Source organism: Phycomyces blakesleeanus, assembly GCF_001638985.1.
Source record: "Phycomyces blakesleeanus NRRL 1555(-) unplaced genomic scaffold PHYBLscaffold_2, whole genome shotgun sequence".
NCBI classification, from domain to species: Eukaryota; Fungi; Mucoromycota; class Mucoromycetes; order Mucorales; family Phycomycetaceae; genus Phycomyces; species Phycomyces blakesleeanus.
In genome coordinates, this window is record NW_017265135.1 from 2,113,752 (window position 1) to 2,141,510 (window position 27,759).

At 36.8% G+C, this 27,759-nt stretch overlaps 6 protein-coding genes across 6 annotated transcripts; 2 read left to right on the forward strand and 4 right to left on the reverse strand.

Moving 5' to 3' along the window:
* Window positions 1–3,546: 3,546 nt before the first annotated feature.
* PHYBLDRAFT_162804 (hypothetical protein) lies at window positions 3,547–4,306 on the reverse strand (the record flags this gene model as incomplete). The annotated part of the gene is made up of 2 exons (XM_018434694.1): window positions 3,547–3,884; window positions 4,126–4,306. 2 exons carry the CDS (start codon window positions 4,304–4,306, stop codon window positions 3,547–3,549), a joined length of 519 nt encoding a protein of 172 aa, XP_018297783.1.
* Window positions 4,307–6,322: 2,016 nt separating this feature from the next.
* PHYBLDRAFT_121388 (hypothetical protein) lies at window positions 6,323–8,425 on the reverse strand. The gene is made up of 5 exons (XM_018428797.1): window positions 8,343–8,425; window positions 8,169–8,270; window positions 6,904–8,088; window positions 6,712–6,818; window positions 6,323–6,585 (listed from the first exon to the last, which is right to left on the reverse strand). Exons 1-5 carry the CDS (start codon window positions 8,392–8,394, stop codon window positions 6,547–6,549), a joined length of 1,485 nt encoding a protein of 494 aa, XP_018297784.1. The 5' UTR covers window positions 8,395–8,425; the 3' UTR covers window positions 6,323–6,546.
* Window positions 8,426–10,348: 1,923 nt separating this feature from the next.
* PHYBLDRAFT_75640 (hypothetical protein) lies at window positions 10,349–11,129 on the forward strand. Its single transcript, XM_018443085.1, has 3 exons — window positions 10,349–10,361; window positions 10,469–10,739; window positions 10,829–11,129. Exons 1-3 carry the CDS (start codon window positions 10,359–10,361, stop codon window positions 10,972–10,974), a joined length of 420 nt encoding a protein of 139 aa, XP_018297785.1. The 5' UTR covers window positions 10,349–10,358; the 3' UTR covers window positions 10,975–11,129.
* Window positions 11,130–11,135: 6 nt separating this feature from the next.
* PHYBLDRAFT_179230 (hypothetical protein) lies at window positions 11,136–18,550 on the reverse strand (the record flags this gene model as incomplete). The annotated part of the gene is made up of 27 exons (XM_018438122.1): window positions 11,136–11,239; window positions 11,314–11,487; window positions 11,557–11,860; window positions 11,923–11,973; window positions 12,046–12,133; window positions 12,202–12,361; window positions 12,475–12,540; window positions 12,608–12,705; window positions 12,784–12,907; window positions 13,000–13,103; window positions 13,165–13,336; window positions 13,408–13,658; window positions 13,746–13,892; window positions 13,957–14,711; window positions 14,815–15,226; window positions 15,310–15,712; window positions 15,773–15,858; window positions 15,937–16,418; window positions 16,481–16,623; window positions 16,723–16,865; window positions 16,952–17,068; window positions 17,138–17,290; window positions 17,415–17,504; window positions 17,564–17,669; window positions 17,761–17,955; window positions 18,069–18,339; window positions 18,492–18,550. The coding sequence occupies 27 exons, from the start codon at window positions 18,548–18,550 to the stop codon at window positions 11,186–11,188; spliced, it is 5,208 nt and encodes a 1,735-aa protein (XP_018297786.1). The 3' UTR covers window positions 11,136–11,185.
* Window positions 18,551–23,063: 4,513 nt separating this feature from the next.
* PHYBLDRAFT_179231 (hypothetical protein) lies at window positions 23,064–25,574 on the forward strand. Its single transcript, XM_018438123.1, has 7 exons — window positions 23,064–23,471; window positions 23,567–23,622; window positions 23,724–24,053; window positions 24,184–24,255; window positions 24,321–24,550; window positions 24,636–24,772; window positions 24,845–25,574. Exons 1-7 carry the CDS (start codon window positions 23,243–23,245, stop codon window positions 25,378–25,380), a joined length of 1,590 nt encoding a protein of 529 aa, XP_018297787.1. The 5' UTR covers window positions 23,064–23,242; the 3' UTR covers window positions 25,381–25,574.
* A 122-nt stretch (window positions 25,575–25,696) lies between these two features.
* On the reverse strand, window positions 25,697–27,689 carry PHYBLDRAFT_121390 (hypothetical protein). The gene is made up of 2 exons (XM_018428798.1): window positions 27,607–27,689; window positions 25,697–27,523 (listed from the first exon to the last, which is right to left on the reverse strand). Exons 1-2 carry the CDS (start codon window positions 27,648–27,650, stop codon window positions 25,852–25,854), a joined length of 1,716 nt encoding a protein of 571 aa, XP_018297788.1. The 5' UTR covers window positions 27,651–27,689; the 3' UTR covers window positions 25,697–25,851.
* Between the last annotated feature and the right edge of the window lie 70 nt (window positions 27,690–27,759).

Sequence of the window (27,759 nt, forward strand, 5' to 3'; positions counted from 1 at the left end):
TATCCGTCTGGTATGGATAAATACACAGAAAGATCAGAAACTAATTCAAGTCTTATTTAATCAAAGATTATTTATCTTATCTTATATATATAAATATGCAAAGCCATAATTAATAATATTAATAATATTAAAGGTCGAGTTCAAGCTCATTTAAAGCGGATCACCCTTTAACTCATAAAATGGCCAGGTACTTTATTTGAAAGTCTAGTACCCGTTTCCCGTATATTATGTGCATAGCTATTAATTGCTTTTTGTACTCAGTTTTGAAATGTATAATACAAAATATACAAAATATTGTGAGAATTATGCAAAAAGAAAAAGTAATTAGAATCTGTTTATTGTGCATTTTGTTTATAATCAAGAATTTTGAAATTTGTATCTTTTTTAAAAATGAAAAAAAAAAACATAGCAATTAAGCACTGACAGGAAATTATAGACTTTAGTTCAACAGGTCTAGAAAAAAAACCAAGATCTTGATATTTATCCATACCCAAAGCATAATATTATATATATATAAAGCATGTATTCCGATAATCTAGGGAAATTCACTAATTTTTGAGACTTTTTTTTTTACTTCTCAATCAACATCCTTGGTATCCAATAACTTGTTGCAGGTCTTCTTGTAGAATCTCTCAAAAAGACCCCATATTTGAAGTGTGATTATTTAATCTTAAACCGTATTTTCGCTTAATCATCATACAATTTTTAATTAATGCACTTAGGAAAGTTTTATGATCCATTTTTTTATAGTGTATTCTAGTTGGAGTAAAAGAAGTAATTATAGCTTTTTAAGAAAATGGAGCTTTAAATACGCCTTTAGCTATAAAATGTATTCTGAATAATAAAAGACAGATACGATTTAACTTGATTGCCTAAGTTCATTCTGATTGTTTTGCTCTTTTCATACAAGCTCATATTATTATCATTAAGCCGAGCGTTATAATAACTACTCTGCACCTAGTCTTTCTTTTAGTAATACCAAATAGACTTATCAGCAGTCATCGTAAATTCTATATATTCCACAAAATAAATTAAGAATAAACGCCTCTCTAACTTCTAAAGCTTAGCTTGCCTACTTTAACTTAATGATACATTATAGCGTTTAAAGAATATTTAGTCTAAACAGATAATTATTATAATTTGAAGAACTTTTTTTAAAAGGATCATTGTGATCAAAATGGCAAACTAAATACCAAAAATCAACTATAAAGGCAAATTGGCTAAGCAAAAAAAAACGCTTAATATATTTAAACACATTAAGATCCACAATCTAAAAGTTACTTGACAGTTATTGCTCGTTTGTGTTTTTTCTACTAAGTAAAGCTGTGTACAAAGTTAATTTGTAATGGTTGACTCTTGTTTTATCAAACCAACGATGTGTAGAGTATTTACATTGCTAGTTAGAAGATGAAAGATGGGTATAAGCAAACCAGTAAAGGAAAATATTCAGAAAGAAAAAGAAATAGCCTTAATCTTTGGTGGGGGGGGGGGGGGGGGGGGGGGGGGGGGGGGAGCTGTGGGCTAGATAGCATACGGTGGTGCATGTACCATCCTCGACGGTTTCACGAGATCTCATTTGTTATTTTTTATTGGATGGTACGGATTCTGTAACTTAGTGTAAAATGATCTGTGTTATTTTTATTTGTGTAATATACCAAGTTCAAATATGTTTTATACGTATTACAAAAGAAAACAGACTTAAATTAACAAAGTAGACTAATTTGTAGGCTTTGTGCTTTCTGTAAAGAGTGAAAGATAACCCAAGGTTGAAAGAGAGCGAAAGAAAAACAAATAAATATATTGTGCTTCTCAAAGCTTTACAATGAATCAAGTAACAGGATATTGTACTTACCAAATCCGCAAAGCTAAACTTGCCAGTATAAAAGAGAATAATTTCTTTAACATATTTCTACTGCTAGTGCTCTTTATCACACATATTGGGACTTGCGATATTTTCTTTACATTACTTCAAGACTGGTTTAGATTTGATATATCATTTATAATTATTACAGTCATCATCACTCTAGCTGAATTCACTTTCTGTTGGACATAAATTAGTTGTTTAATAAGTAACACAGTCAAAGCAAGATCGATAGCCTAAATATTTTATGACAAGTTTCTTGACAGTATTTGGCTTAATAAGTCTCCTCAACTCTGTACTTATCATGGATAAAAAGTCTAAAGGCACTTTAACTATATAATTAACGTCATAAGAAACTAACGCTTCTATTTTTTAGAAAACTTTTAACAGCTGTCTATATATATTAAAAGAATGTGAGAGAGTCTGTAACTTGATGACCCGTAAAACAATGCATAATTCAAACATATTGAATTTTATATTGACCCGTGTATGTACGCATGTGTTTGTGTGTAATGAGTATATGAGGATAGGAAATATCACCAGAGGTTCAAATTTCACAGGATGTTTTGTATAACTTTAAGAATTATATAATCTTATTAATTCTTTACAGGAACTACTTTCTATAGGAATAAAAGCCTAATAGTTATCACTAGATTAAGATGCACAAACTCTCAAGGAATTTTTTTTCACATAAGCTGGATGATTATACAGTGTATCCACTAAATAAGCTATAGTAAATAAGATCTTGTCAAATTAATGGTATATTCTCTCAGCATTAGGTAGGTAGTAGACATATGAATCGTTGGAATACCTCGTCTTATTATCCCTACAAATTCTAAAGGTTGTCTGTTTGATGAGCATCACCCCCCTGTATTCAAGATACAAGCAAGATAAATATGGACTCTTTTTCTATCCAACTCAAGGATAGATCTATACAAAACTAATCATAAAACATACTAGGTGAGTATAGTACTTTAGGCCTAGAACCCCTTTGAGCACTATCTATAACATTAGCAACATTGACGCAGGGTTTGAATGACCTTTTTCTGCGATATAAAAACAGTTTCACAATCAACGTATTTGGCTTCTCTTTTTATTTTTTTAGACTGTTGGATTCCAAAAAGAATACGATATCTGAGCCGCCATCGCCAAGTTTCTTTGTACGTTTGATTTTCCTATCAGCTAACAGGCTATGTGTAGCTTTAAGCACAAACATGTCAGTAAGGGGCTTCTCAAGCACCTACCAAGGCCCTAAACTTTGTTCAGGATTTTCATATACGGATTGGCCAGAGTTTCCGAAATTAATAACCTTGGACAAAGTTTAGGGCCTTGGTCGGCGCTAGAGATGCCACTGACTCTTACAATGTCATCAACACCGTTGAAAAGATGAGGTTGTAAATGCAACGTCCATCATTATAACAACTTTTCGGTTTATCTGGTGTCAATAAATGGGTGTAGGCATTTTATTTTTTATCAGTTGGCAAGCTCAAAAATTACACTGATTCAAGTTACAGTTTTATTTTCATGCTTTTGCCTTGGTTATTTATACTTTTCAATGGTATATTTATGGTAATAAGAAATTTGACGGAAAAGAAAGAAAATAATATCAAGATGGGATGGTTGACGACTTCGATAAAATTGTGCAGACATATTCTTCCTCGGTTATATCTATAGATCCACCGCTTTCAACACGCAATGGAACTGTTCATGTTTTTGATAGTGTCATTCAACGTGTGGCCCATTTTTTCTGCTGTTGGACTGCTTGAATATTTCATCACAGTTTTGCTTCGTCCTTTCCAATAGTAGCAGAAACCATCAAGATATCGAACATTCCCATGGACCCAACACTCTGGTACAGTGTTGAACTCCATCCACTCGTCTGCAATCGTCTCACACCATTCGAAGCCAATAAAGCCGGTCTTATCACCAAGCGTTTGGAGCAAAGGAAATACACGATCAATCCAAAATGTACGTTCCCTTTTGATTGTGTATTCAATTGGGCAATTGCATTTGTTGGCATGGTCTGTCAATATAAACTGGACAGGTGAAAATATTTTATTGTGGGTGGTACTAGGCCTTGCGCATTTTAGCATTTAGGCTACCCGATGAGAGCTGGGGAATAATTGAAATTAATAAAAGTAAATCCCTAAATATGAGGGGGAATAAAAAATAGGTAAAAATGAAAGAAAATAAAGAAAAAAGTATTGGACAAGGCATGGCAAAGGTGAATAGCCAGCGAAACAGTAAGAGAGCACGTAAAAAACCCCCTGTGGGGGTATAAGCTGGACAACGCGGGTAAATTGGGAACACATTGTCTGTCAGAAGCCGCAAATGTATAAAAATGTCGCTCTCCAGGTATCGAGACAAGTTTCCCTCTTTTGACTGGTTCTGAAGTGCTCTCGTTATGATCGAAGAATATCTTGTGGAGATGAGCGTGCTCAGCATGAGTTTTTAAGTTGCTTTTCTGCTCACAGTATAATATGGAAAACGCGCCTGCAAGACACTAAATAGACGCTCGACATCTTTCCTTACTCCCTCCTGTGCCTTTGCAAAATTCTTGAAAAAGAGAGGTGATTAGTTAAAAGAATTGAAAGACCGTGATATATACTAAGGTATCTTTTCTTTCGGTGTCCTAGGATCGTTGAGACTCTTGACGAAGGCACCGTATGTAGGGTATATCCCATCTGTTAGGTAGTACCCCATGTTGTATTTGTTGCCATTTACGGAGTAGTTGACAACTGGGGCTTTCTCAGTTGCGAGATCCCTAAACAGATGGGATCTGTCTAAGACATTTATGTCATTGAGACACCCAGGCAAGCCAAAGAACGCGTGCCAGATCCACGGGTCGTATGAGGCGACAGCCTCCAGCACAATCGTTGGCGTCTTCTCCTTTCCAACAAACTGCCTATGCCAAGCAGTTGGGCAGTTTTTCCACTCCCAGTGCATACAGTCAAGGGAGCCCAACATTCCAGGAAAGCCTCTGGATTCCCCTTCCTCCAAAAGTCTTTCAATATCCTCTTCGCTGGGTGCTCTCAGGTACTCATCACCAAAGACAGCAACTACGGAAGAGCAGAAACGCTTTACACATTCCAAAGCAGTCGACTCTGCCATTCTGAATGACTCGTCAAGGGAATCGGCTGGTAGTCCATATGCAAGCATACGGATTGCTACAGATACCTTCTGTAGAGAAGAGAAACCAGGTACACGAGCAGTATTGAATTTCTGCTCAAAGTAGCTGGCGTGCCCTTTTACACCCTCTAGAACACGCATTAACAAGGTTTTGTTCATTCTGAATCGCCTGCGAAATTGTTCTTCAGTGTAGGTTGATTCAGGATTGAAATAATCCTCACACAATTGGACATGACCACGTTGTCTGTTGCGATTAATAGTGATGCGAATTTTCTTTTGCTCATTCACTCTGCAGTCCAAGTTTGAAGAATGATGCTTTGCCATTGTAATCTCCAGGTCACAATCATCGTTTAAAATATTCGTACGCGTCATCTTCTACCAATGCAAGAAATAGTTTAAGCTCTATTTTCGAGATTTCATAAGAGAATGAAGATTTAAAGAAATGGGGAAGTGGTCAAAATTGAGGCAGTAAGAGCATCTGCAGCAGTAGCATTGCAACCAGTATCAAATAAAGTGCTCATAAGCCACGACGGGGGTTAAAAGATTTTTTTAAAAAAAAAACAAATGAAGGGTAAAACTTCAGTTACATAATAAAAAAAAAAGCATTTTTGATTTTCTCGTGACTTCAATTTTGATTGGCTGTGACATTGCTTGTTGGAAGCACTGTATAAATATACACCTGTTTGTTCTGAGATTCAAATACTTAATATCTTTCTTTCTGTCCCATTCTTTGGTACAGAAAAACATCTTTTTATTAAAACAAAAAAAAAGAATGCAGTTAAATATTGGTTTCATGAATCAAACAATTTAACGCATAAATAAATAGATATAATTCTATAGGCTATTATGTTTTATTTTGTAGGCTTTTGACCACGTAAATGCATTACATTACATTGGCCAAGTAAGCTGCTTGGATAAAACCTGCTGCTCTACTACAACTTGTTTATTTTATTTATTTTTATTCCTTTGGCAGTTAAATATTTTTAATCAATATTTGGTATACATTGATTTGTTCAATGCATTCTTATCACAGTGGTTCCCTTGTCTTTTAAACATCCTTTGCAGCAAAGAATTTTAGACTTTTAGTAGTAAGAAAGGCCAAAAAAAATTTAAGTGCATCAGAGAAAACGCGTGCTCTGGTGAAACCAAACTAAGATATTCTTGTAACACACATCTTCTTATTCAAAATGAATTAGCCAAATTCAGTGCACTCCAAAAAAACCCTTCCCCCCAAATTTCTCATAAACAAAAATAAGTGAATTGAGTGTAACAATAAACTGGGTCAGATCCTCCCGCATATAGAACATTTGTCGTACACACACAGCCTGGGAGAAATGGAGAAAATAAACTTGGCGGCCAGATCAAGGCCTATAATACAAAATTTAAGCTATGAAAACAATAATACTAGTAAGATGACTAAGCAATCTTGTATATAAATTTGAAGCTTTACTGGTTCTTTTTTTTTAAAAAAAAATTGTAGATTTATTAACAGAAAGGAAAAAGTAAGTGGTATGCAATGTTGGACTTTGGCGATGATATTATGTTTTTCTTCACATCTAAGCCTGACGGTTGATATTAATCTTGACAGTCTTAATCTAATAATATAAAGGCGGATTTTTATGCATTAGTTTGTAATACTCTCAAAAAGTTCATGCTGTGTAATATATATATATATACACTCTCACGATTATGTATCCCACATAATGCTTTCGTAATCTTACCTGAGTGTAGTTGTCCAAAGCATAAACACCATTCTCACGGCCCATACCAGACTCATGGTAACCACCAAAAGGAGTGTTGTAGTCAAGTTCGTTGTAGCAGTTGACCCCTAAACACACAGAAGAAAATTAGTTTGCTGCAAAAATCAAGAATAAAAAGCAATAGTATATATCCAAATATACAAGTATACTTACAGACAGTACCGGCCTCAAGGCGGTTAGATACTTCGATAGCACGTGCAACATCACTGGTGAACACAGCTGCAGCGAGACCATAGGTAGTGTTGTGAGCCTTGGCAACAACATCATCAACGTCAACGAACTTGGAGACGGCAACAACGGGGCCGAAGATCTCTTCACGCATAATGGTCATATCTTCCTTAACATCAGTGAACACAGTGGGCTCAATGAAGTAACCCTTAGAGCCCCAACGCTTGCCACCCAAAGCAAGGGTAGCACCTTCCTTCTGACCAGCCTCAATATAACCCATAATACGGTCGAACTGAACCTGAGAAACCTGGGGACCCTGGTAGGTATCATCCTCATGGGGATCACCGAGCTTGGTCAAGCGAGTGTAAGCCTTGAATTTCTCAATGAACTCTTCGTAGATACCCTCCTGGACATATACACGCGAACCAGCGCAGCAAGTTTGTCCATGGTTGAAGAAAATACCCTTGTGGGCCCACTTGACGGCCTGGTCGATGTTGGCATCGTTGAAGATGATGTTGGGAGACTTACCGCCCAATTCAAGAGTGACCTTCTTCAAGTTGCTCTCAGCAGCAGCCTTCATGACCATACGACCGACAGCAGTGCTACCAGTGAAGGCAACCTTGGCAACGTCGGGGTGACGGGAAAGAGCGTCACCAGCAATGTTACCGTAACCAGTGATGATGTTGACCACACCAGGAGGGAAACCAGCTTCCTTAACCAAGGCAGCAACACGCAGGGCGGAGAGAGGGGTGAGCTCAGAGGTTTTGACAACAACGGTGTTACCAGTGGCCAGGGCGGGACCCAACTTCCAGCCCAACATAAGCAAGGGGAAGTTCCAGGGGATAATAGCAGCGCAGACACCGAGAGGTTCGTGGCGGGTGTAAGACAAGGCACCTTCGGTATCAATGACCTTACCGTGGACCTTATCAGCCCAGCCGGCGTAGTAGCGAAGGGTTACGGCAAGCTGCTTAACATCAAAAAAGCGGGAAAAGGTGATACCCTTGCCGTTGTCGAGAGTTTCGATCTGAGAGATTTCTTCGTTGTCACGGTCAATGAGCTCGGCAAGCTTGTACATAAGAGCACCACGGTCGCTACCCTTGGTCTGCTTCCAGCCATTCTTGAAGGCATCAGTTGCAGCCTTGACAGCATCGTTGACCTGCTTGGCTTCGGCTAATGTACAAATCCATTGTTTGGTAAGTATGAGAGAATATCACTTGAATACTTGATCTCTATATATAGTACAAACTTACCAGCCTGGACCTTGGCAGTCAATTCACCAGTAGAAGGGTTGATGGTATCAATGGTGTTTGCACCAGCAACAAACTCGTTGTTAATGAACAAACCAGTGTTCACTAGAAAACAAGTGTTTGATTTGGTGTTACTTTATTATCCTATATTTGTTTCTTTTTAAGCCAAAAACTTACAGTTAATCTTGTAGCCCTTGGAGGTAGTTGCTTCGACGATAAAGTTGGACATTATATTTTAGATAAAAACGAAGAAGAAACGGATGGGAAAGACTTTTTGGATTGCTCTCTGGTGTACCTTTATATATTTATGCAATTATAGTACTACATTGATTGGCTCGCATATTACGTCACGCACAAACTTAATGAATAAAATAAAAAGAAAATAAGATCTATTCATTTAGTTTGTCCCAGTTAAACTTCAAGGTTCATTACCGAATTCCACCTGACATGGAAAAAAAAGAAAGAAAAAAAGTTGAGTGAATTTTGGAAGAACTAAACTTGAAACTCAGACTTTTAAAAAAAAATGTGTAAATGGTAGATACTTCAAGCTCCGTATTCTTAAAGTCAGTTAAAATTTTGTAACTTTTCCAGGGCAGTATGATTTCACCCTTTAGCTTATCAATCTTACTTTTATTTGGGTAGAAATACGCAACCATTGCGTTGAACAATCGATAGCCGAAGGATATTCTCGCGCTATCTTTTGTGATAGAAAGCTACTACTAGCTTCAGGTATGATATCCTCTTTTTCATCGGAGGATATATGTATTGTATGAATACCAGCGTTTCTTTGGCTCAAATGACACAATACAAAGCAATTACTATTGGGCCATCTCTACAATAGACATTAAAAGTAGCAAAGTGATTATTTCATATTGAATCAAAGACTTTAATAATCAATTGATGGTTAGACCAATGGCTGATCAGTAGAATTCATTGTATGAGAATTAAAAGATAGTACATGGATTGTTTGATAAATCAGTAGATTTTCATTTATAATATATATATATATATTGCAAGGTAGATATCATAATATTGAGTATGTTTGTTTTGCATGGGTGCTTGATAAAGGAATATTTTTATCGACTCTACATTGGATCCAAGGGATAGAAATATACACACAAATATATACGCAGAGTGCTGTCAAGGATACCTGTCATTTCTCCTATAGTCTAGGATTAAAGTTTTATTTCCATTCTCGGAATATGAGGCTTCTGGTTCTTGATTCGTCGGAGGCAGGATTGAGTTATTGAACAGAAAGAGATCACTGGTGCACTAGGAAGATTTATTTATGGTTTTATGGTTTTACTTTGATTAACCCCAAAAGGTGTTGGGGGGGGGGGGGGTTCGCTTCTTATGTTTCTTTCCTTTTGTACGAAAAATTATGTTTGCTTTGATGATGTCAGCGCGCGTTGATAAAGAGTCCATGAGTAAAATGTTGTTCAACAAGCAATCAGTGCCGTGAGAATTCTATGCTTTCTAGCCCACCAATTGTTAGATCAATATCATTATCCTTTATGTTTAAGAAAAAAGGATAGTAAAATTTTTTGGGATGTATTAGAATGCTATTAATTGATCAATTGATTTCAAGAAATGCCTATGCTTTAGTCAATTATTCCTAACTATTATTAATCCTAACAGAAAAAAGAAACCTTGTATAAAATTCTCTAGAAGGATATTGAAGTTTCCTAGTGTGAGTTTCCGATTTTTTGGATTGTGTATATATGATTTATCACAGTTAAATTTGTATTGAAATCTCACTTGCAAGTTCTACAACCATACAATTGAGTGCCCATATATTCCTTCTTTGGTATTTTCTACCTAATTACAGCTAAATATAAAAATATATTTATGGCTTTGATGATACACATAACTGGTCTGGTGTTATATTTCCCTAGTTTAGAATTGGTGTCAGATATAAGAGTAAAGCGTAAAAGATATATGTAGATTATTATCAATGTAGTATCTAATGGCTACAACCAACAGCTTCAATTTAGAATCTTGACTTTCATTGTCTCCTTTTGATTTTTGGACTGTCATTTATTTATTTTTGTGTGAGAAGGAATAGGGTAAATGTTTGGCACACATGTACACAGGCACGCACACAATGCGTAAACGCTGAGCTGGTTGCAAAAATAAATAAATATATATAATTCATTGATTCTATTTTCTTATTAACCTGATCAACAATCTACAATGGTAGGCCAATATTAATCATTTTCAAAATAATTCAGTATATATACATACATACACACAGAGACAGAAATAAAAAACAGATTATATAATTTCAACGTGTGTGTGCATAGATAGCACAACCTTTGAAGCCTGTGTATATTCGCCTCAGGCGCGAAAAGACAAACTTATTCCTATGCATTGACCCAAAAGACACAATGACTGATGTCAAGGTTAAGTTATGTGGTGCTCTCAAGCTTGACAAGACCCCAGACAATATCCGTCTCTTGATGCCTACTCAATGGGATAATAAATATGATCTCCTCGAAGACGCATGGACAATGTCAAAGGCAAACCTTTCCAATGATGCATTAGTTTATTTTGTATTTTTTGATTCCAATCGAGGCAGGTTCACATTATATAACGAATTGTTAGTACCAATAAACAGTCTATTAACACTACTCTATGTCCGTTGATTTGTTTTGGGACTGTAGGTAATTGGGAAGACGTTCAGCTGATAGAGCCAGAACCTTTGGATGATCCAGAAGACGATGACGTGGATATGAGAGACAACCTTGCTGCAATCAGAAAGGAGAAAGGAAAGGAAAAAAGCAGGGAAAAGGGAAAAGGAAGAGCTTAAGGAAAGCAGCAAGTCATTTGCATTTACGCGTATATGAAAGACACTATTTTGCTTATAAGTCCTAGTGAGATTTGACCACCATCCATATACTTAAAAGTAAGGAACAAAGTAAATCAAGTTCAGAAATGTGTATAAACTTATGAATTGATTATTATAAAGTAAGAGTAAGAGAGATGGAAAGACAGATACATATTAAAGAAAAAACACGCTCTTAAAATACTGTTCTACACAATGGGCAACTGGCAGAGTTGGACGATTTGAACCACTATACATTGACGATTAGAATAGCTTGATTACCAAATGCAAATAGTAAAAAAAAAAGGATAAATATTAGGTTACCTTGTAGAGACAGTTTGAATGGAATTTGTTTTTACAAGTTCGGCATTGTTTGTTAGGTATCGATCGGTCGATAACATTGATAATAGAATAACAAATGGTACAATCTTCTACACCCTCAAAATGAAGGTTTGCATTTCGTTTGAATACGGTTAATGCATCGGCAATGTTTCCATTCTACAAAAAAAAACAATAGTCAATACTTATATTCTCCGTCAAAATCCACATTTGATATATCTATATTACCTGGAAGCCAATGACAGCAGATACGGCAAACATCCACCCACGCCACTGCTTTTCATTCACACCGATCTTGGCAACACCCTCAACATTAATCTGGCGCAGAGGATAGGTCTTTGGTAATTTTATACAAACACTCAAGGTTTGATCATCCACCAGATAATTGGCCATCACTTCATTGGCAGACTTGAGAGCCTTGACAGTAAATGTATTATCGCCATTATCCGCCAAATCCGACATGATATCAGGACGGTTGAGCATATCAAGTTCATTGTTGATCAAACGAGGACTGAAATATTTTTCGGTGTAGCTAATTATAACAATCGTTAGCTACTGGCCATAATAAGTAGCTTAAATATATGTATATACTACCTTTCAACACCGAGAATCAATTGGCGATTCTTACATCCCACCCACCAGGCTCTAAAATGTATCAATATGTACATGTAGTTAAGCGTTTGTTTTAAATATAATCAGAAACTAAAATATCTGTACCTGACAAGTGACGGAACTTGCTTCAAAGCGCGGAAATAAAGGTGGGAAGCCAAAATCAGATAACTTATTTCTGAAGTCGACTCGAAGCCTACATTAATCATCAAAAAGCTTAATCAAGTACTTTAAGATACTATACACAATGTGTGCTTTAAAAACCTTCGAGATCGTATGAGTCAATGTCCCAGGGAGCCAGATCAAATGGTTTGATGTCCTGAGTATATCCTGTGCCTAATATCTTAAAGAGTACTGGGAGGAGAGTGGATATCAAGTCGGCATCCTTCAACTGAGAGGTATATTCTTGCTTCAATTTGAAAGTCTATTCATAAACCAATCAATTAGATTGTGGCGATCTTATTGTACAGCTTGGCGCATCTAAAATAATATAATGCAATTCCGGTTGCAAGTGTGATAAGAAAAAAAAATACTTACAATTTCATTAAAATGGTCAAACATCAACAGCCAAGACAACAAAAATCCTAGTATTTCATGCAAAGGCTGCACACATGTACACACAATAAGGTTAGAATGTACTGATAAGCTGCCTTTAAATAGAAATTTATACCTGGTCTTTAAGGTTAGCCGAATGCCATGTGGACATATCAGGAGCGCCCACAAGACTTTTATATATATCCCTATTGATCGAGAAGTCCGTGTCTCCCTCTGATCGTACCACAGTAATGATTGTCTGTTAACTTATCCGTGTATCATATTACTCAATACAAGCAAAAGGTTTCCTACCACTCGTCTCAGTGAACTCCATGCGAACAGAGAGCTCTTCTACAGTGTGAGAAATTGATCTCCGGAGTAAGTCATATGAGCACTTTTGGAGCTGTTCTGTTGGCGCCTTGAGCAAGTGACACATCTAGATACACAGCATTAAGATTTGTCAAATAATAAATTAACTTTCTAGATCCATGCGATCCTGGGCACGCCAAATTTCAAACCAAGTCTTACATCAGTAAATGAAAGTGCATCAAACAAGATGTTATCAGGGATTTGGACATGCAGATCTGCTAATAGCTCCTGATACTTTTGTCGAGGGTGGGACATATTCACTCCTAATAATAATCAAAGTTAATATATGCATCAAATGGCGGATACTTGTTTAAGTTAAGCTACCTTTCTCTAAGGTAAGAAGCTTAAGACATGTCTTTGAGAAGCGAGGTGCATACTCTTGGATAATGTTTTCAAGTTCTGAGTTGCCATCAGATACCATTTCCTCGAGTTGTTTGTAGAACAAAAGTGCATAGTACAGCAATGTGATTTCTTCAGGTACCGTTGGATCCGAGAACTGCTCAACCCACATAGTTTTAGTAAGCCCTACTTGTATCTCCAATAAACAAAGAAAAAAGATATACGTACTGCAACCCATTCATAACATTGCCCAAGGAAAAGACTCCATTGGCCACCAGAAACATCTTGAAGAGACTCTGCAAGATGAGAGAACAGTTGTGCAATCTGGACATGCATCATGGCTTGTTCAGTATCAGGGGATGACTTGCTAGTAAACCATTTTCGCATTGCAAGCATAAGATGCATCAAACGCTGAGTAGGAATAGAAATGTACTTGAACTTGAGTGAAGAAATATTTAAGAGGACCAACAAACTCCATGCTTTGGGTAACAGGCCAGGATACATAGATATATAAAAGTATATGAGAAATCTAATCGTTATATATTGCATAAAGCATAATAACTTACGTTTCTTATGACTGTCTTGGAAATCTTCCAAATTTGATATAGAAGAGAGCTTGCTGACCAGGTCACTCTGTAGGTTTTTAAACATAGGAGATTCGCCCATAGTTTCTTTGAAAGCCATCATGGTGGCTACCTTTCCTAACAAGCTCACTATCAAACGATCGAGAAAACACCGATATTAGTACATACAGTAAATCAGCACTTTCATACTTACATTCAGTTGATTCAGCCTTCAATACACTTGTCCATGGGGCAACATCATCGGTACTCCATTCCAGATTTTGCAACGAAAGTCGCAAAACCATCTCCAAGATATTAGCCAGATAGACATCTTTAGGAGAGAAATCTGTTGCAACGGATAATGCAGGGGTGCTCAACAATTCCATCAGTACACTCTTGAGACGACTGTCGTACTCAGACTTGACTTTTTGCTTCAAATCATTCAGTAAACTCAAGGCATTAAAGGATGCGTTCGTAGTTAAATCGTCAATCCACTTTACAAATAGTTTGTCCATTTGGTGTACAAAGGCCTGTATTCCTAATGCGCTTTCTGGAATCTTGTTGTCCCAGACACGGCACAATCCTGGGACTTCAAGACCTGACTGACATGCAAGGCGAGCTACCATTAGCTCAATCATTATCCAATCGGTTGTATTAGACAAATTTGTAGAATTGGAGAAAATGTATTCAGCAGCGAATAAAGCAGTACGACCGTATGCGCTCAAGCCATACAAATCATATGAAACAGGAAGAAGTTCATCATCGTCATCTACAAGGCTGCAGTTTACGAGTCCAGCAAGGGGATCTTGGATGGCAAGAGTAGAAAACACACGGGTGTGCTGTTCAAAAGGTCGGGCAAGGCTTTTCCATTCTTCACGAGTACCAAATAAATATTCCATGCTTTCTTGTCGAATATTGTCATTGACACTAGAAAGTAATTTCTGGACTCTCTTTGCAGAATCAGATGGACTAATTTACATGTATATCACATTGAGAAAAATGAAACAAATTAAACGCCATTTTTTGTTATTATTATTATTATTGAAACAAAACAAAAAAACGTATATATTACCTTGCAAAGAAACTGATATTGTTAATACTTGACTTTACACGTTTAAGAATAGGCTGAATCAATGTTTTTCCATTGGATTTAGCCACCATAATATCCCACACAAGAGAAGCCATATCAGCTACAGTTTGAATAGGTGCAGCCTCAGGATCAATAACAGAATTTTTGGAAAAAATTGCATCGAAAACCTCTCCAGGAAGACATTCGAATACTTCTGCTGGAAGCGTATCTACAGGAGATGCTGTGATAGTATCATATAGCACCTTGAGAGAAGACAGTGTGATCTGGGTGAGTTTGGTTGAAGGTTCAGAAGAATTACTCTTGATGATGTATTGGAACCCATTGAAATTTTTCAGGGTTAACTGAAGGCTGGCTATCAATTTTTTGAGTGTGTCTTCTGACACAACAGGATGCACTTTACAAAAAAAATAGTATTAGTAAGTCTGTTTTCTTCACTTGTGTATTTAAATATGAATACAAAATCCTAATAATGATTACCTGAATTCAAGGAGATTGTTGAGGCAAGAATGCGTTCCAGTGTCTCTCTGATCACAGGTACTTCTAAGAATTCGTTAGTATTCTCGCTATCAAGTAATTGAGAAGCATATGATTGAACCAAAGAATCGAGTTCTTCGCTCTTATAATCCATAGAGGCTCCTTCTTTTTTGATTTGCTCGAGTAGCAGTAGCATCACTTGGGATTGACAAAGTACAGCTTGGCTATCTTTAGTTTTTCCATTCAATTCCTTTAGCATAGAAATAACAGAGTTCCATAACTCTTTGGAGGGCTTTTCGGATAGAGAAAATACAAGCTTTGTATAGAATGCAACCAATGACCCAATGCTCTGTTGTGGGCCTTGTGTAATCAAAGTTAAGAGCTCTTTGGATGATACCAATATTTCCTTTATTAAAATAAATACATTTATTAGCTTTTTTATACTATGTATTTTAATATATATTACCTTTGAGTGCTCATCTGTATCCAACAATTCATTCGAATAGCTTGATAACAGTTGATCGGCAAGTATCAAAAGTGCGTGGGATTGATCTATATATTTTACACAATATAAGCACATTTGTTGCAAAGTACTAGGCAAACATAATTTATAACCAGTTTTTCATTTACCTTTGTGCGTTATGCTAGATTTTATAGAAGCTAGTAACAGGCGTCTTGCTAGCTTACTAGCATGTGCCATTGCATCTTTACTACCACTTTTTTCAATCTTATTCAATTCATTACAAAGCTCCATCATAAACCCTCCAGCCTTATAACACAGATTTTCCAGATCAATTGACTTGGATAATTTAGTACTACAGTCTGTGATAGTTTGGCTGAGCAGATTATCAAGTAAAGTCCAGAATGGCTCCATAAGGTCTAACAAAATAATAGTTAGCGATGATTCATTTAGAGGACAAGACACACCTTTGACACTATCAGAAGAAACAAGCACAGACAGATGCTTTGCAAGTATCAAGTAGTTCTTAATATCAAGCTTCTCATGACCGCTGACACCGCGCACATCGATAAAGAATAGTTCGTATGGTCTCCAGAGAACTGTGTTAATTAAATAATCAACTATTGGCTTTGTATTTTCATCTTCGTTTTTACTACACACAGCATAATCCGTATTAGCACCTTGAGTAACATCTCCCTCTGACAAATAGCCCACCTTTCCATGACAATAAAATAAACAGCACACTCAACATAGGAATTCAAAAATATGTGAGAATTCGAACTATCAATAAAGTCAGTCGAAAGACTTTTCCAGAGACTGTCAAAAACATCCTTGTAAAAGTTTGGTGCTTGCTTCAACTAAAGTGTATATACACAGATATAGATGCAGGTTAAAAAAAAATTACTTGGATACTTTTTTAAAGTTTACAAAATTGCATTTAGGGTGCTGTGACTGACCTCTTTAGGAAGATTGGCAAGAAGAGCCAATATACTTGGATAGGAAATACCAACTGATCCATTCAGGCCTGATCGTAAAAAGTTGCAAAGCTTTGGAATAGCGGACTTCTTCTTTGCAATAACGATCCAAGATTCGGGGAATTCTGGTAAATTACAATAAAAATGAGTTTAACTTTCTCTCCTTTTTTGAATAAAAAATACATGTATATTTTTATGTATAAGCCCTTACTCTTAGTAATCAATAACAATGCATCCCACATTGAAGAATGAGTAGACCCGTCCTTTTCATTGAAAACGGCCGCAAAGAAAACAGGGCAGACAAGCTCTAGGCGAGTCTTAAGAATATCTACATAAGTAATACCCCTTAATATGTATCCATTTGGTTTATTGTCGATATTTTAGTATTATGTCTTACCTGGCCAAAGAAGTAACAGGGTCTTGATGAGGCTATATACTGCATTGCGAATCATAGGGCTTTGATGGCTCACATATTTCCAGAATACAGGGTCATCAAATAGCTTATCATACACGTCGCTGGACTTTTTACGGTCCTCGATAGGTAATTGGCCTGAATAAAAATGAAGAAAAGCAGTCGGTCCATAATGTATAAGTAGGCGCTTGTTGGTTTGATTTGAGGTTTCTCATTGAGGGCACATATATTAATAGAGCACTGATTTGTCTACGGAACATACCGATCAAATAAGAGATGCAATAAATATTTGAGGAAATGACACGCGCAAACTTTGCGTCCATGTCTTCCTTGGTTACATAACGAGGATCACCTAAATATCTAGAAATTAGATATACTTCAAGTAGTATAGAATGGTGTGTCTCTGCTTACTGAGTGTTTCGGGAGTCTTATAAAGGAGCATTTCGATAATAAATTCAAGAATATCTTTTTGACAGAATAAAAGCACGCCTGCTCGCTTCTCTTCAGAAAACACAGTCTGCCCAAGGTACACTTTAGTAACTACATATCTACGCACACACCCACACACGTAGCTGCTCTTCGTGTTTTTTTTTAGTATTCTAATTTACCTCAAACGATGTTTTGGCTGCCCTAGCCACATCACGACTCTGGTCGAATTGGGTCATCATCCAAGGACCTACGAAATCTTTGAGATGAGGCGCCAATTTTTTACCAGCCTGACTGGTCACCAATGCGTGGACACTGTTGGCTGCTAAACGCACCCGTCGATCAACTTCCATTGTGAGCTTTCCGTACATAGTAACCTAAACAACACAGGGTATTTTTTTTTACCAATTAAATTCCAAAAATCAATTGTCCATTCTCCTTTTGATGTATTTTTTTCTTCTTATAATTAATTATTTAATTAATTATGTACCCAAGTTGACAGGATAGCTGGAATGGATTCTTGATGTGCTTTAAGATATGCCTCAAGTTCTTCAAGTGCCTTAAGTTTCGTCACCATATCTCTTTTCGCAACCTTTTTCAAGATAACGGACAATCCGGGATCAAGGTGATCTTCTGTTGTGGGAGTGCTTGAATGCAAAGTATTGTTGGATGCATTTGGGATGCCTGCATTGGCAAATTGAGCGAATCCGCCCAAGTTATCAAAGCTTAGCGATGTCGATCCTGAGAGCTCTGCAGCTCGGCTGATTTCAAAAGGAATATATTGATGTGGGAGCCAAAGGTCAGTCTCAAGTAAATCGAATGACCAAGTCTGTTAAAGAAGGCAAGGCAGGACAAACACAGTATTGACATCTAACAGGAAAATTGCCTTTAATTTCAAAAAAAATCATTTTACCTGCTGCTCGCAGGCTTCATGTTGCCTTTGACCCTTGGTTGCTTTCCTGGTTTTACCATAATGAATGATCTAACATGTTGGAATCTTTCCTCACAAACTTCCTTGTCTTATAGTCCCCGACGTCACTGGAAACAGTCCTACTTCTATATAAAGAAATTATTGACCGCAGTCGACTTGTATACGCTTTATCTTCGCAGAGCTTTCTTTTTTATTTAATTGATAAATGAGTCTGGAATAGTGCCTTGATTTAACTGCGAAATGCTACGTACAGAATGGTATCAGTGTAATATGTGGTTTAGCTTTAATGAGAGAGTACTGTCACTATAAGGCGATGACCATAGTTTTTTAATAAATAAAAAGAAAAGGGTCCAAGATCATTATTTCCAGAAATGTCTAATCATTCTATCCAATGACAGGCAAAAAAAATGCGCTTCTCCGGATTGGTATGATACTAGAGACACGTTATGCATACTTTCACATTTTTTTTCTAATTTTTTTTTTAATTGTTTTTCTCAATTTTGTGTTCTGTTAATATCTTTGTAGCAAAGTAGTCGTAAGTTCAGGGACAACACTGTGAAATAAAAAAGGAACAAAGTTTTGCTTTACTACAAAACAAATAAAAAGACCAAATAACGTTCCAGTAACAATATAATTAAAAAGAATACTTGTGATGTCGTGGGTGTATTATTGAGAAATAAGAAAGAAAAAACGAAAATAGTGCCAACTCTTTAAATTGGTGATAGATTTTTTTGTTAAAATTAATTATTCGCATACTTTCTATATGAAAGCAAATATTCGTAGCTTATGATCCTTTATTGCCTAATTCTTTTCCTATCCTTCTTGAGATAAAATATTAACTTTCACTAGGTTTTTATTTTTATTTTGTTATTGTGGCAAAAAGTATCGATCATATTAATAACACTCTTAACGCATTCAACTTGATTTTCAAAGATGTTCATAAAAGTTATATATATTTTACAGGGTTTTGCAATCAAAGATAATCCAAACTTGAGAAAATCCATACACTCTATTTTTGAAAGCGAAACTCTGTACCATAAAAAGCAGTCAAAAATAAAGCCATATTTTAAATAACCTCTCATTACATAAATGAGAAAATAATTAAAGCAAATTTTTATTTTCATTTATTTATTAATTAAAAAAAGTTATCAGAAAACAGCTCCTTCCATGTCATGCCCTGGAATAGAGACAGACGAGATCATCAACTGCTGAAAGTAAATTCCGAAGAAAAAACAATCAACACACTTCACTCTTTAGAAGGTCTGCTAGTATTCATCTACTAACTTGAATATTGTGTCTAGTTTGAAAAACGTAGAACGGTTATGTACTGCATACAGATCCTGTAGAGTACGGTCACTAAAGAAAAAATAGGTTTCCAGTTTAGAGTGGGTTTATATAGTTTTTCGAAAAAATATTTTGACTGGGCCTGAAAATATTGTGGCCAATCGTAATTTATTTTCGTGACTTTTATTTGTGACATAAGAAAATGCACTGATAAAAAATATCGAGTCACACAGTGTAACAATGCAAAACCTGGTTTTGGTGCCAGTGAGAGAAACTGTAACGCAATACTTTATTTTCATTAATATAATTAAGCAAAAACTAATATATCGACAATAGCCATTCACTTAATTGTGGTTGATTGGTTTTCATTTACATCCTTTAAAGATGTAGAACCCTAAAGTGCAATACTTGAAAAGGTGGATGTGGTGGTTGACGACCACCTCTCATCGGAGTACTAAATAAATCGAGAAAAGCACCTCACAAATCTGGAAAGTCAAAATTTTGGACAAAATTTCTATTTGTCTGCCAAACTAAGGGGACACTTTCGTCCATTTTACACTGCCTTCCAGCTTTCCAGCTTTCCACTTTAAGGACAATATATTTGCCACCAACTATCAGTAAACTTGTCTACCCCAGTTAGATTGTTATACAAATTTCAACTCACTTTTAATAAATAATAATATATGTCTTGTATTCCTTTTAAGCTTTTGAAATCAAATAGAATGTATTCTTCAAGGTACCATGAGTAAAATAAGATATATACTGATAAGTGTAAGGCGATGTAAGGAGGTGAGAAAAGGAAAATAAAGCGTATAACCGACAGGAAAGAGTTGAAAAGGCAATGGAAGTCTAGCAGAGAAAGTTTAGCAAAGAGCAAGAAAGAGCTCCTTTTTAGTGGCAAAAATATTGTCCTCAAATTGGAAATTTGGAAAGCTGGAAGGCTGGAAGGCAGCGTAAAATGGACGAAAGTGTCCCCTTAGTTTGGCAGACAAATAGAAATTTTGTCCAAAATTTTGGCTTTCCAGATTTGTGAGGTGCCTTTTTTACCTCGTTAAATATTCTGTTCCATTTTGCACATTTTGACAACTGATTTCTATCTCCATGTGCCTATTCAATTCAATATTATTTAACTCGTACTAACTATTGGAGTGCATATAAATCTATTGTCTTAATAATATGTCTTCTTGAAGTAGTTTTTGTGCCTTGTTATCATGTTTCCATTAAGGGTATAAAACTTTTGGTAGTTAGTAGCCTAAACCTAGACACTATATAACTTGAACGTCCCTCACAATAGATAAATATATTATAAACAGTAAGGAAAAATAAAATATGGTCGACCACAACTAGGTGAACGTCTAATATGATGATAATATTGACAAACTCGCATATATCTTGCCTGTCTGTATATATACATACGCGTATGTGTGTGTGTATGTGTGTGTTATTTTGGTAAAAGTCTTTTGGTGTAGAAGTAGGAATAAACTGAGCATATTAAGTTCTCCCAAAACAGTTTGTCCTTTACATTGTAAAATATTGTAATTATATGTTGTATTATAATATAAAGTAGAATCTTGTGCTACAAAAAGCAAGATTCAAAGTCCGAATGAATACCTCCAAACCGAAACAAAAAATTCTGTACATGATTTGCTTTAAATATCGGTGTGGAAATTTACAGAAATATATATATGTTAAAGTTAACATAGTTAAGAGTATTATAGTATTTCTGCTACAATATAACAATACTTGTAAACAGAAATATTTGGTATTACTAAACCTTGCACCTGTCAAAAATACTCACATATAGTCAAGTTGTGAACTCCTTTGATCCTATCTACATCCTCATTTTGGTGTAAATATGGTGCTCCCAAGGTAAAGTTGTATAATATAGTAGTGTTTCCTACAGCTGCTAAATTTGTTGAATAATTTTGTAACTTGTTAGATACTTTTCTTGCTATTCATCTACATTACTACCAAAAGTTTAGCCACAAAACCTTGGCTTGCTCATTCACCCATAGGATAATCTGTCCCTAACGACCTTTTTCCCATTCCTTATCTCAGATATGGTTAATATTTAATCTGGTTGCATTAAAAGCCACTTTGCTCATTAAGACAATTGACAATGAAAATCGGCACTAGATAACTTTAATTGAACACATAAACCAAAAATAGAGGTCCTCTGGTTAAATGTTATTCGCCTCGTCTGTTTTTCTCACCATGTGCTCTGTTACTCTAACTTATTGCTATTGGCACGTATTTGTACCCCTCTTTAATCTTACACATTGCTAATTTCAAGGTTATTTTTGAGAACCGATACCACAAAGTCAACAGAGGTGGGCAATGGGTAGCAGTTTTAAGGTAAATCTGTAGCTTATTTGTATATATATCTATATGTGCGTAGAAGGATTGTTAATGAGCAAAAACTTATGCTCTATTGAGTCAGTAATTTAAGGTGGCGCAAAAAATATGGGGATCAAGTCTAGCAAATTCATTTGAAAGCATCCCCAAACATAGTGATTAACCCAGGAAATACAGCACATTAGTCACACGTTTCCTTGAATACATGTGAATAGAATGTATTTTGATTGAAAGCATAACCTTTCTGCCTCTTTACATGCTCATACAAACACATTTGCAGTATAACGATATTGAATGATAAATGAGAATATAGTGAGAATACTCAAAACAAGGCCGTTTATTATGAACAAGGTATTATATTTTCTTATTATCCCAAGTATTACCATGGTCCTGTAAGCTATTGTACATTATCGGGTAGATCCGGTGGAATAGATCTCACTATTTTGTATAGTGGCATATGGCAGGCTGTCAGGTAATACAAAAAGTGAACCTTCGTACCCATGTCAGAGACCAAAATGGTAGGTTTAATCAGATATGTATGGATGATCTTCGTTTCATTACCAGATCCAATCCAATGCCTATTTTCTATTTAATTTTTTTTAAAAGCTACAGGGTAAATGCATTTCCACAGGTTGATATGATTTCGCTTTATGAATACTTGTATAAGCATTTATGTATTAAACTAATTGAGGTAAGGATTGAGCCCTACTCAGTCTCAGCTAATCACACAGGTGTTAGCAAGGAAGGGTACGAATTTTGGAGGGACAAAACGATAGGTAAAGGATAGAGGGTTACCAGTTTTGATCAGATAACTGGGTTCTTATGACCAAATCACCGCCCAGCCCCCCGCCTTTTAGGTCTTACCTGTCTTCCAGTTGCCTTTGTTGGTCCCTTCACTTTTTCTATATAGGAAGCTAGAACAGCACCTTCTTTCTTTTACGTTCTTTATTTGCTTTACTTCCACCTATTTCTCTTTACCCTTTTCCGGGGGATTTTTTTTCTTTACCTCTTTCAGCATTATTTTGCCTTTTTATATTTTTATCTACGCAGACACACACATACATACATAATTTTCTAAACAACAGATAAAAGCCATGTCAACTAATGTGTCGAATGAGCAGACACCACTCCTTCCAAACAGTAAACCAGTGAAACAGTGCAAGAAAAAGGCATGCTGCTCGTCAAATTCAGGCTGCTGTTCATCAAAGCCAGATCAAGGTTGTAAATCATCTACCACTGCCGATGACGATGATTACTGTCATTTGGTTGATCAACCCTGGGAGTATAAAATGCTTGCACTCTTATGCGCACTCTTCTTAGCAGGTAAGCACCACTTCATTTTACTTTAACTCGTCTTCTCTCTTGACTAGAAATAAATTAATAACCACTTGATTTTATTTAATAACAACAACAAAAAGTTGGTAGTCATTTTGCTGCTCACACACTGGGGGCCATGAAAGGCACTATTAAAGAGGTAAATTAATATATGATTACACAGGACATTTTACAGAACCAGTACTATGATTCTTTTTTTTTTGTTTTCTTAATATTTCTTCCTTTGAAACTTATTTTTAGAAATTTGATATCACGAATTCGCAATATGGCGTGCTTCAATCAAGCGTGGCCATTGTAAATACCATATTACCTGTTGTTGGTGGCATCTTTGTCGATGCATTTGGCACAATACCTGGGTCTATTCTTACCACACTACTCATTACCTCGGGAAACACACTTGTTGCTCTTTCCACATCGTCTTCAAATTTAACCATGATGATCACAGGCCGCATTCTATATGGAATCGGAAGTGGTACAGTGGTAATTGTTCAAGAGACAATCTTGAGTCAATGGTTTACCGGAAGAAGCTTGGCTGCAGTGGTTGCACTTATGCTCACAGTCAGTCGTCTGGTAAGGTTATAAAACATGAATGAAGGACTATGTCCCTCAATTGATTATTTGTTTAATCATATTTTTTTTGATATTGTTATTATTAAAAATCTGATTTGCCTCATTTGCTAATTTTTATTTTGTTTTACAGGCCTCATTTCTCGCTCAAGCAATCGTTGTACCAATTGCTCGTTGGACCGGGTGGTATGGTTATGCTTTCTGGGTAAGCTTTATATTACATTGTATCGACTATTTTTTTTCTTTTTGGTTTCTTACAAATATCATTAGTTTTCAGCCTTGTTGTGCGTCCTTTCAATGTTTGTAAACTTGGGGTATATTATCCTGTTGCGGTCTATTTCTGATCCAGCCGCAACATGTAAAAAACAGATCGAAGTTATCAAGCGCAAGAAATCGTTCCGTTGGTCCAAACTACTCTACTTGCCTCATTCGTTTTGGCTTGTAGCAGCCATAGAATTTTTGCTGGGCGGTACCTGGGGTTGCTTCTTACATATTAACAGGTAAAAAAAAAACAGAAAAACAAAACAAAAACAAGCAAAAATTTATATTTACATTTGCATTTATCAATGTAACCTGTTCTTTCAGTGAATATGTTAAGTTTCGATTCTCGTACGATGAAGGTGATGCAGCATTCACTGCCAGTGTCGCACAAATCTTACCTGTCATCCTGATGCCATTTCTTGGGGTTGTTGTTGATAGATTCGGAAAGCGTACATGGATGAGTAAGTTTTTTTTTAAAAAAAAAAGAGCTACTGTGTACTATAGAAAATTCTCATTAATATTTGAACTATTAGTGATTGGAAGTGGAGCTTCTATGCTGCTATCTCTTGTCTTGCTCCAGTACACCTATATCCCACCTGTGATCGGCATGCTGATTTTTAGTATCAGTCTGTCGCTTGGTCCAGTAGGTTTAGTTTCCTCAGTGCCTGTTATCCTGCCTCTTTCTTTGGTGGGTACTGGTATGGGTCTAGTCAAATCCGGTACCAATATTGGTGCAGCTCTCTTTGATATTGCCACTGGCCTGTTGCAAGATGCCGACCCTCATAAAGGATACGATGGAGTGATTGTTTTCTTTATTGGTATTGCATCATTGGCGATACTAGCCGGAATTGTTTTAAGTATTCTCGACAAGACTATATATCACAGTGTTTTGGATCAATCTGCACAATCCGTGTGGAAACTTCGAGAAACAAAGTTGGGAAATCCTCGACCAAAGGCACAAGAGAAAATCTTGGCCAATTGGCTCTACATTGGTACTTATGCCATCTTAGCTACCATTAGCTGGGTTCTCTTCTTCCACTTTGTTCTCTTTTCAAAGCCTAAAAAGTAGGCTAGATTCCTCCGTATAATTTTTCCCTCTTTCTCTTTCTCTCAACATCACTCACACACCTATCTTTGTAAATAAGCCTTATATTCTCTTTTTGTTCTTCTATTTATTTATTTTAGACAAGCCTTTACTTCTTATTCTTCTTTACAGTGATTCATAATGGTATCCGTGTACATAATAGAAACCTTTTCTTAACCATTTTCTTGTTATTCCTTTTGTCAAAACTAAATAATGTGGCGGGACTTTTTTTTTTCTTAAAAGAAACTTTTGAATTAAATTTAAAGACCATCTGCTAACATATCCCATGGGTCTCTAATTGTTAAGTTTAAAAGCTAATTTTATTATATTTTGTGTTTGTATGTACAGAGGGTACTTTTAACAGCGTGTAATCCAAAGGTCTAGCACGTTATATACATATATAGCAAATAATAAATAAATAGAGAACAATATTACAAATAAAATAATTATGGAAATCTATACTAAACCATCCATAATTTGTCGGTATTTCTTTTGGTCTTCCAGCATAGCCAAGAAAACCTTGTAACGTCTATTGTCTTGTTCAATAGATTCTTGGTTCTTACAAGGCTCTATTACTCGACCAGCCTTACCCAAACTGACCATGACATCCCAAAGGTCTTGTCCAGTTGCCGCTTTGGCCCCCAAGAATGCTGCACCGACAACAACTGCACCTTCAATAGATTCTGGAAGGATCACTCGGCATTGAGTAATGTTGCTGTGGGTCTGGACGAACAACGGATTCTTACACAGGCCTCCGGAAAGACACAGTGTATCAATAGTGTACCCCTTTTGATTCATGCTCTCGATAATATGACGGGTCTGACACGCAATGGCCTGAAGCGTAGCCAAGTAGCGACTAGCAAGATCATCGATACTCTTGTCAAGCGAGACACCCACAATTGTTCCACGCAAGGTGGGATCTGCGAGAGGAGAGCGGTTTCCATGGTAGTCAGGGTAGATGTGTAGATGGCGAGTGAGATCCTCGACACGACTTAACTGACGTTCGCTCTGAAGTTTTTCGAGATGACGGTTGAGGAATGCATATATACTCAGGTCTTCTTTGGCGGCCAAATCTCGGGCTTCCTTGATTGCTGGGTGTGTAGATAAAGTGTGGTCGATCAATTGGCCGGTAGATGATTGACCACCTTCTGCACACCACATGTCTGGTACCAAAACAGAACGGTAGGGACCCCACACTCCGGGTACAAATATCGGGTCCGGGGACATGGCAATGTGACAACTGGATGTACCACAAATGATGGCCAGACGATGACTGCCTTGACTGACCAAGCTTGTGCTTTCGTGCAGCATCGAGTCGCGTTCAGTTTTAGAGGCTGTTGCGCCCAGGGTTGCAATTGCACCTGCATAGGCATCGATAACCGCTGAGCCCACAGGTGTGCCTTCTTTGAGGCCTAGTTCAGCTGCTGCCTGGGCTGTCAAACCTTTACCAACCTTGTCTCCTGCATGCAGAACACCGCCATTTGTTTCACCTCCGAGTCGTTTCCAATCCTCTTTTACCAGACACCCGAGACCGATGGCTTCAAAATAAGAGGCATCCCAGCCCTGGCCGACTTTGGGTGGCAAGTAAGAGCACTTGCATGTCAAGGAGCAGGTCGAACGAGCAGTGTGACCTGTAGCTTTGAAAGTAAGGAAGTCTGGGAGATCCATTATGTAAGCCAGGGAATCCCACTTGGCGGGTGGCATGTTTTCCTTGAGCCACAGAGTTTTTGGTATTTCCATCTCTGGGCTAATAGTGTTGCCTACGTAGCGGAGTACGTTGTGTTTTGTGGCATTGATCCTTCTGGCTTGGTCAATGGCACGATGATCTGCCCACAAGATGACGTTGAGGGAGTCGTCTTGAAACCCAGATTGAATATCAACTGAACGAGGTTGGCCCTTGTTGTCCAGGGCCACAAGAGAGCATGTTGCATCAAAACCAACTCCTTTGATATCATCACTGGTGAGATTCGCTGATCTGACGGCTTCACGAACGGTTTTTGCGATGTTAGCCCAGATATTTGCGGTTGATTGTTCATATATGTCATGCTTTGGGTTCCATGTGGTGATTGGTTCGACACTTATACTGACCAAGGTTCCTTGAGAATCAATCACACCGGCACGCGCCGAGCTTTTTGTTTTTATTTAATTTTATGGGTTTGCAGGTTTGTGATGTGAATAAGGTTATTCTTCATGAGCATATATTAAACTTACCCAGTTCCGACATCAATACCAACATAATAGCTTTCTTTTGACATTATTACTCCAAAGGTATATGTTTATTACCAGTTTACTCGGTAGACTACAAAATATGAAGAAAAAGAAGAAGGAGAAGAAGAAGAAGAAGAAGAAGAAGAAGAGAATACA

Bases quoted from the DNA above. Each gene is read 5' to 3' on its own strand.
- PHYBLDRAFT_121388 (XM_018428797.1), bottom strand. From the start codon at position 8,394: ATGTCCAACTTTATCGTCGAAGCAACTACCTCCAAGGGCTACAAGATT. The intron at 8,271-8,342 runs GTAAGTTTTTGG...CTTGTTTTCTAG, and splicing joins CAAGGGCTACAAGATTAACT to TGAACACTGGTTTGTTCATT. The intron at 6,819-6,903 runs GTAAGTATACTT...CTGTGTGTTTAG, and splicing joins CCTTGAGGCCGGTACTGTCT to GGGTCAACTGCTACAACGAA.
- PHYBLDRAFT_75640 (XM_018443085.1), top strand. The intron at 10,740-10,828 runs GCAGGTTCACAT...TTGGGACTGTAG, and splicing joins ATTTTTTGATTCCAATCGAG to GTAATTGGGAAGACGTTCAG.
- PHYBLDRAFT_179231 (XM_018438123.1), top strand. From the start codon at position 23,243: ATGTCAACTAATGTGTCGAATGAGCAGACACCACTCCTTCCAAACAGT. The intron at 23,472-23,566 runs GTAAGCACCACT...AACAACAAAAAG, and splicing joins ATGCGCACTCTTCTTAGCAG to TTGGTAGTCATTTTGCTGCT. The intron at 24,773-24,844 runs GTAAGTTTTTTT...TTGAACTATTAG, and splicing joins CGGAAAGCGTACATGGATGA to TGATTGGAAGTGGAGCTTCT.
- PHYBLDRAFT_121390 (XM_018428798.1), bottom strand. From the start codon at position 27,650: ATGTCAAAAGAAAGCTATTATGTTGGTATTGATGTCGGAACTGG. The intron at 27,524-27,606 runs GTAAGTTTAATA...AAAAACAAAAAG, and splicing joins GGTATTGATGTCGGAACTGG to CTCGGCGCGTGCCGGTGTGA.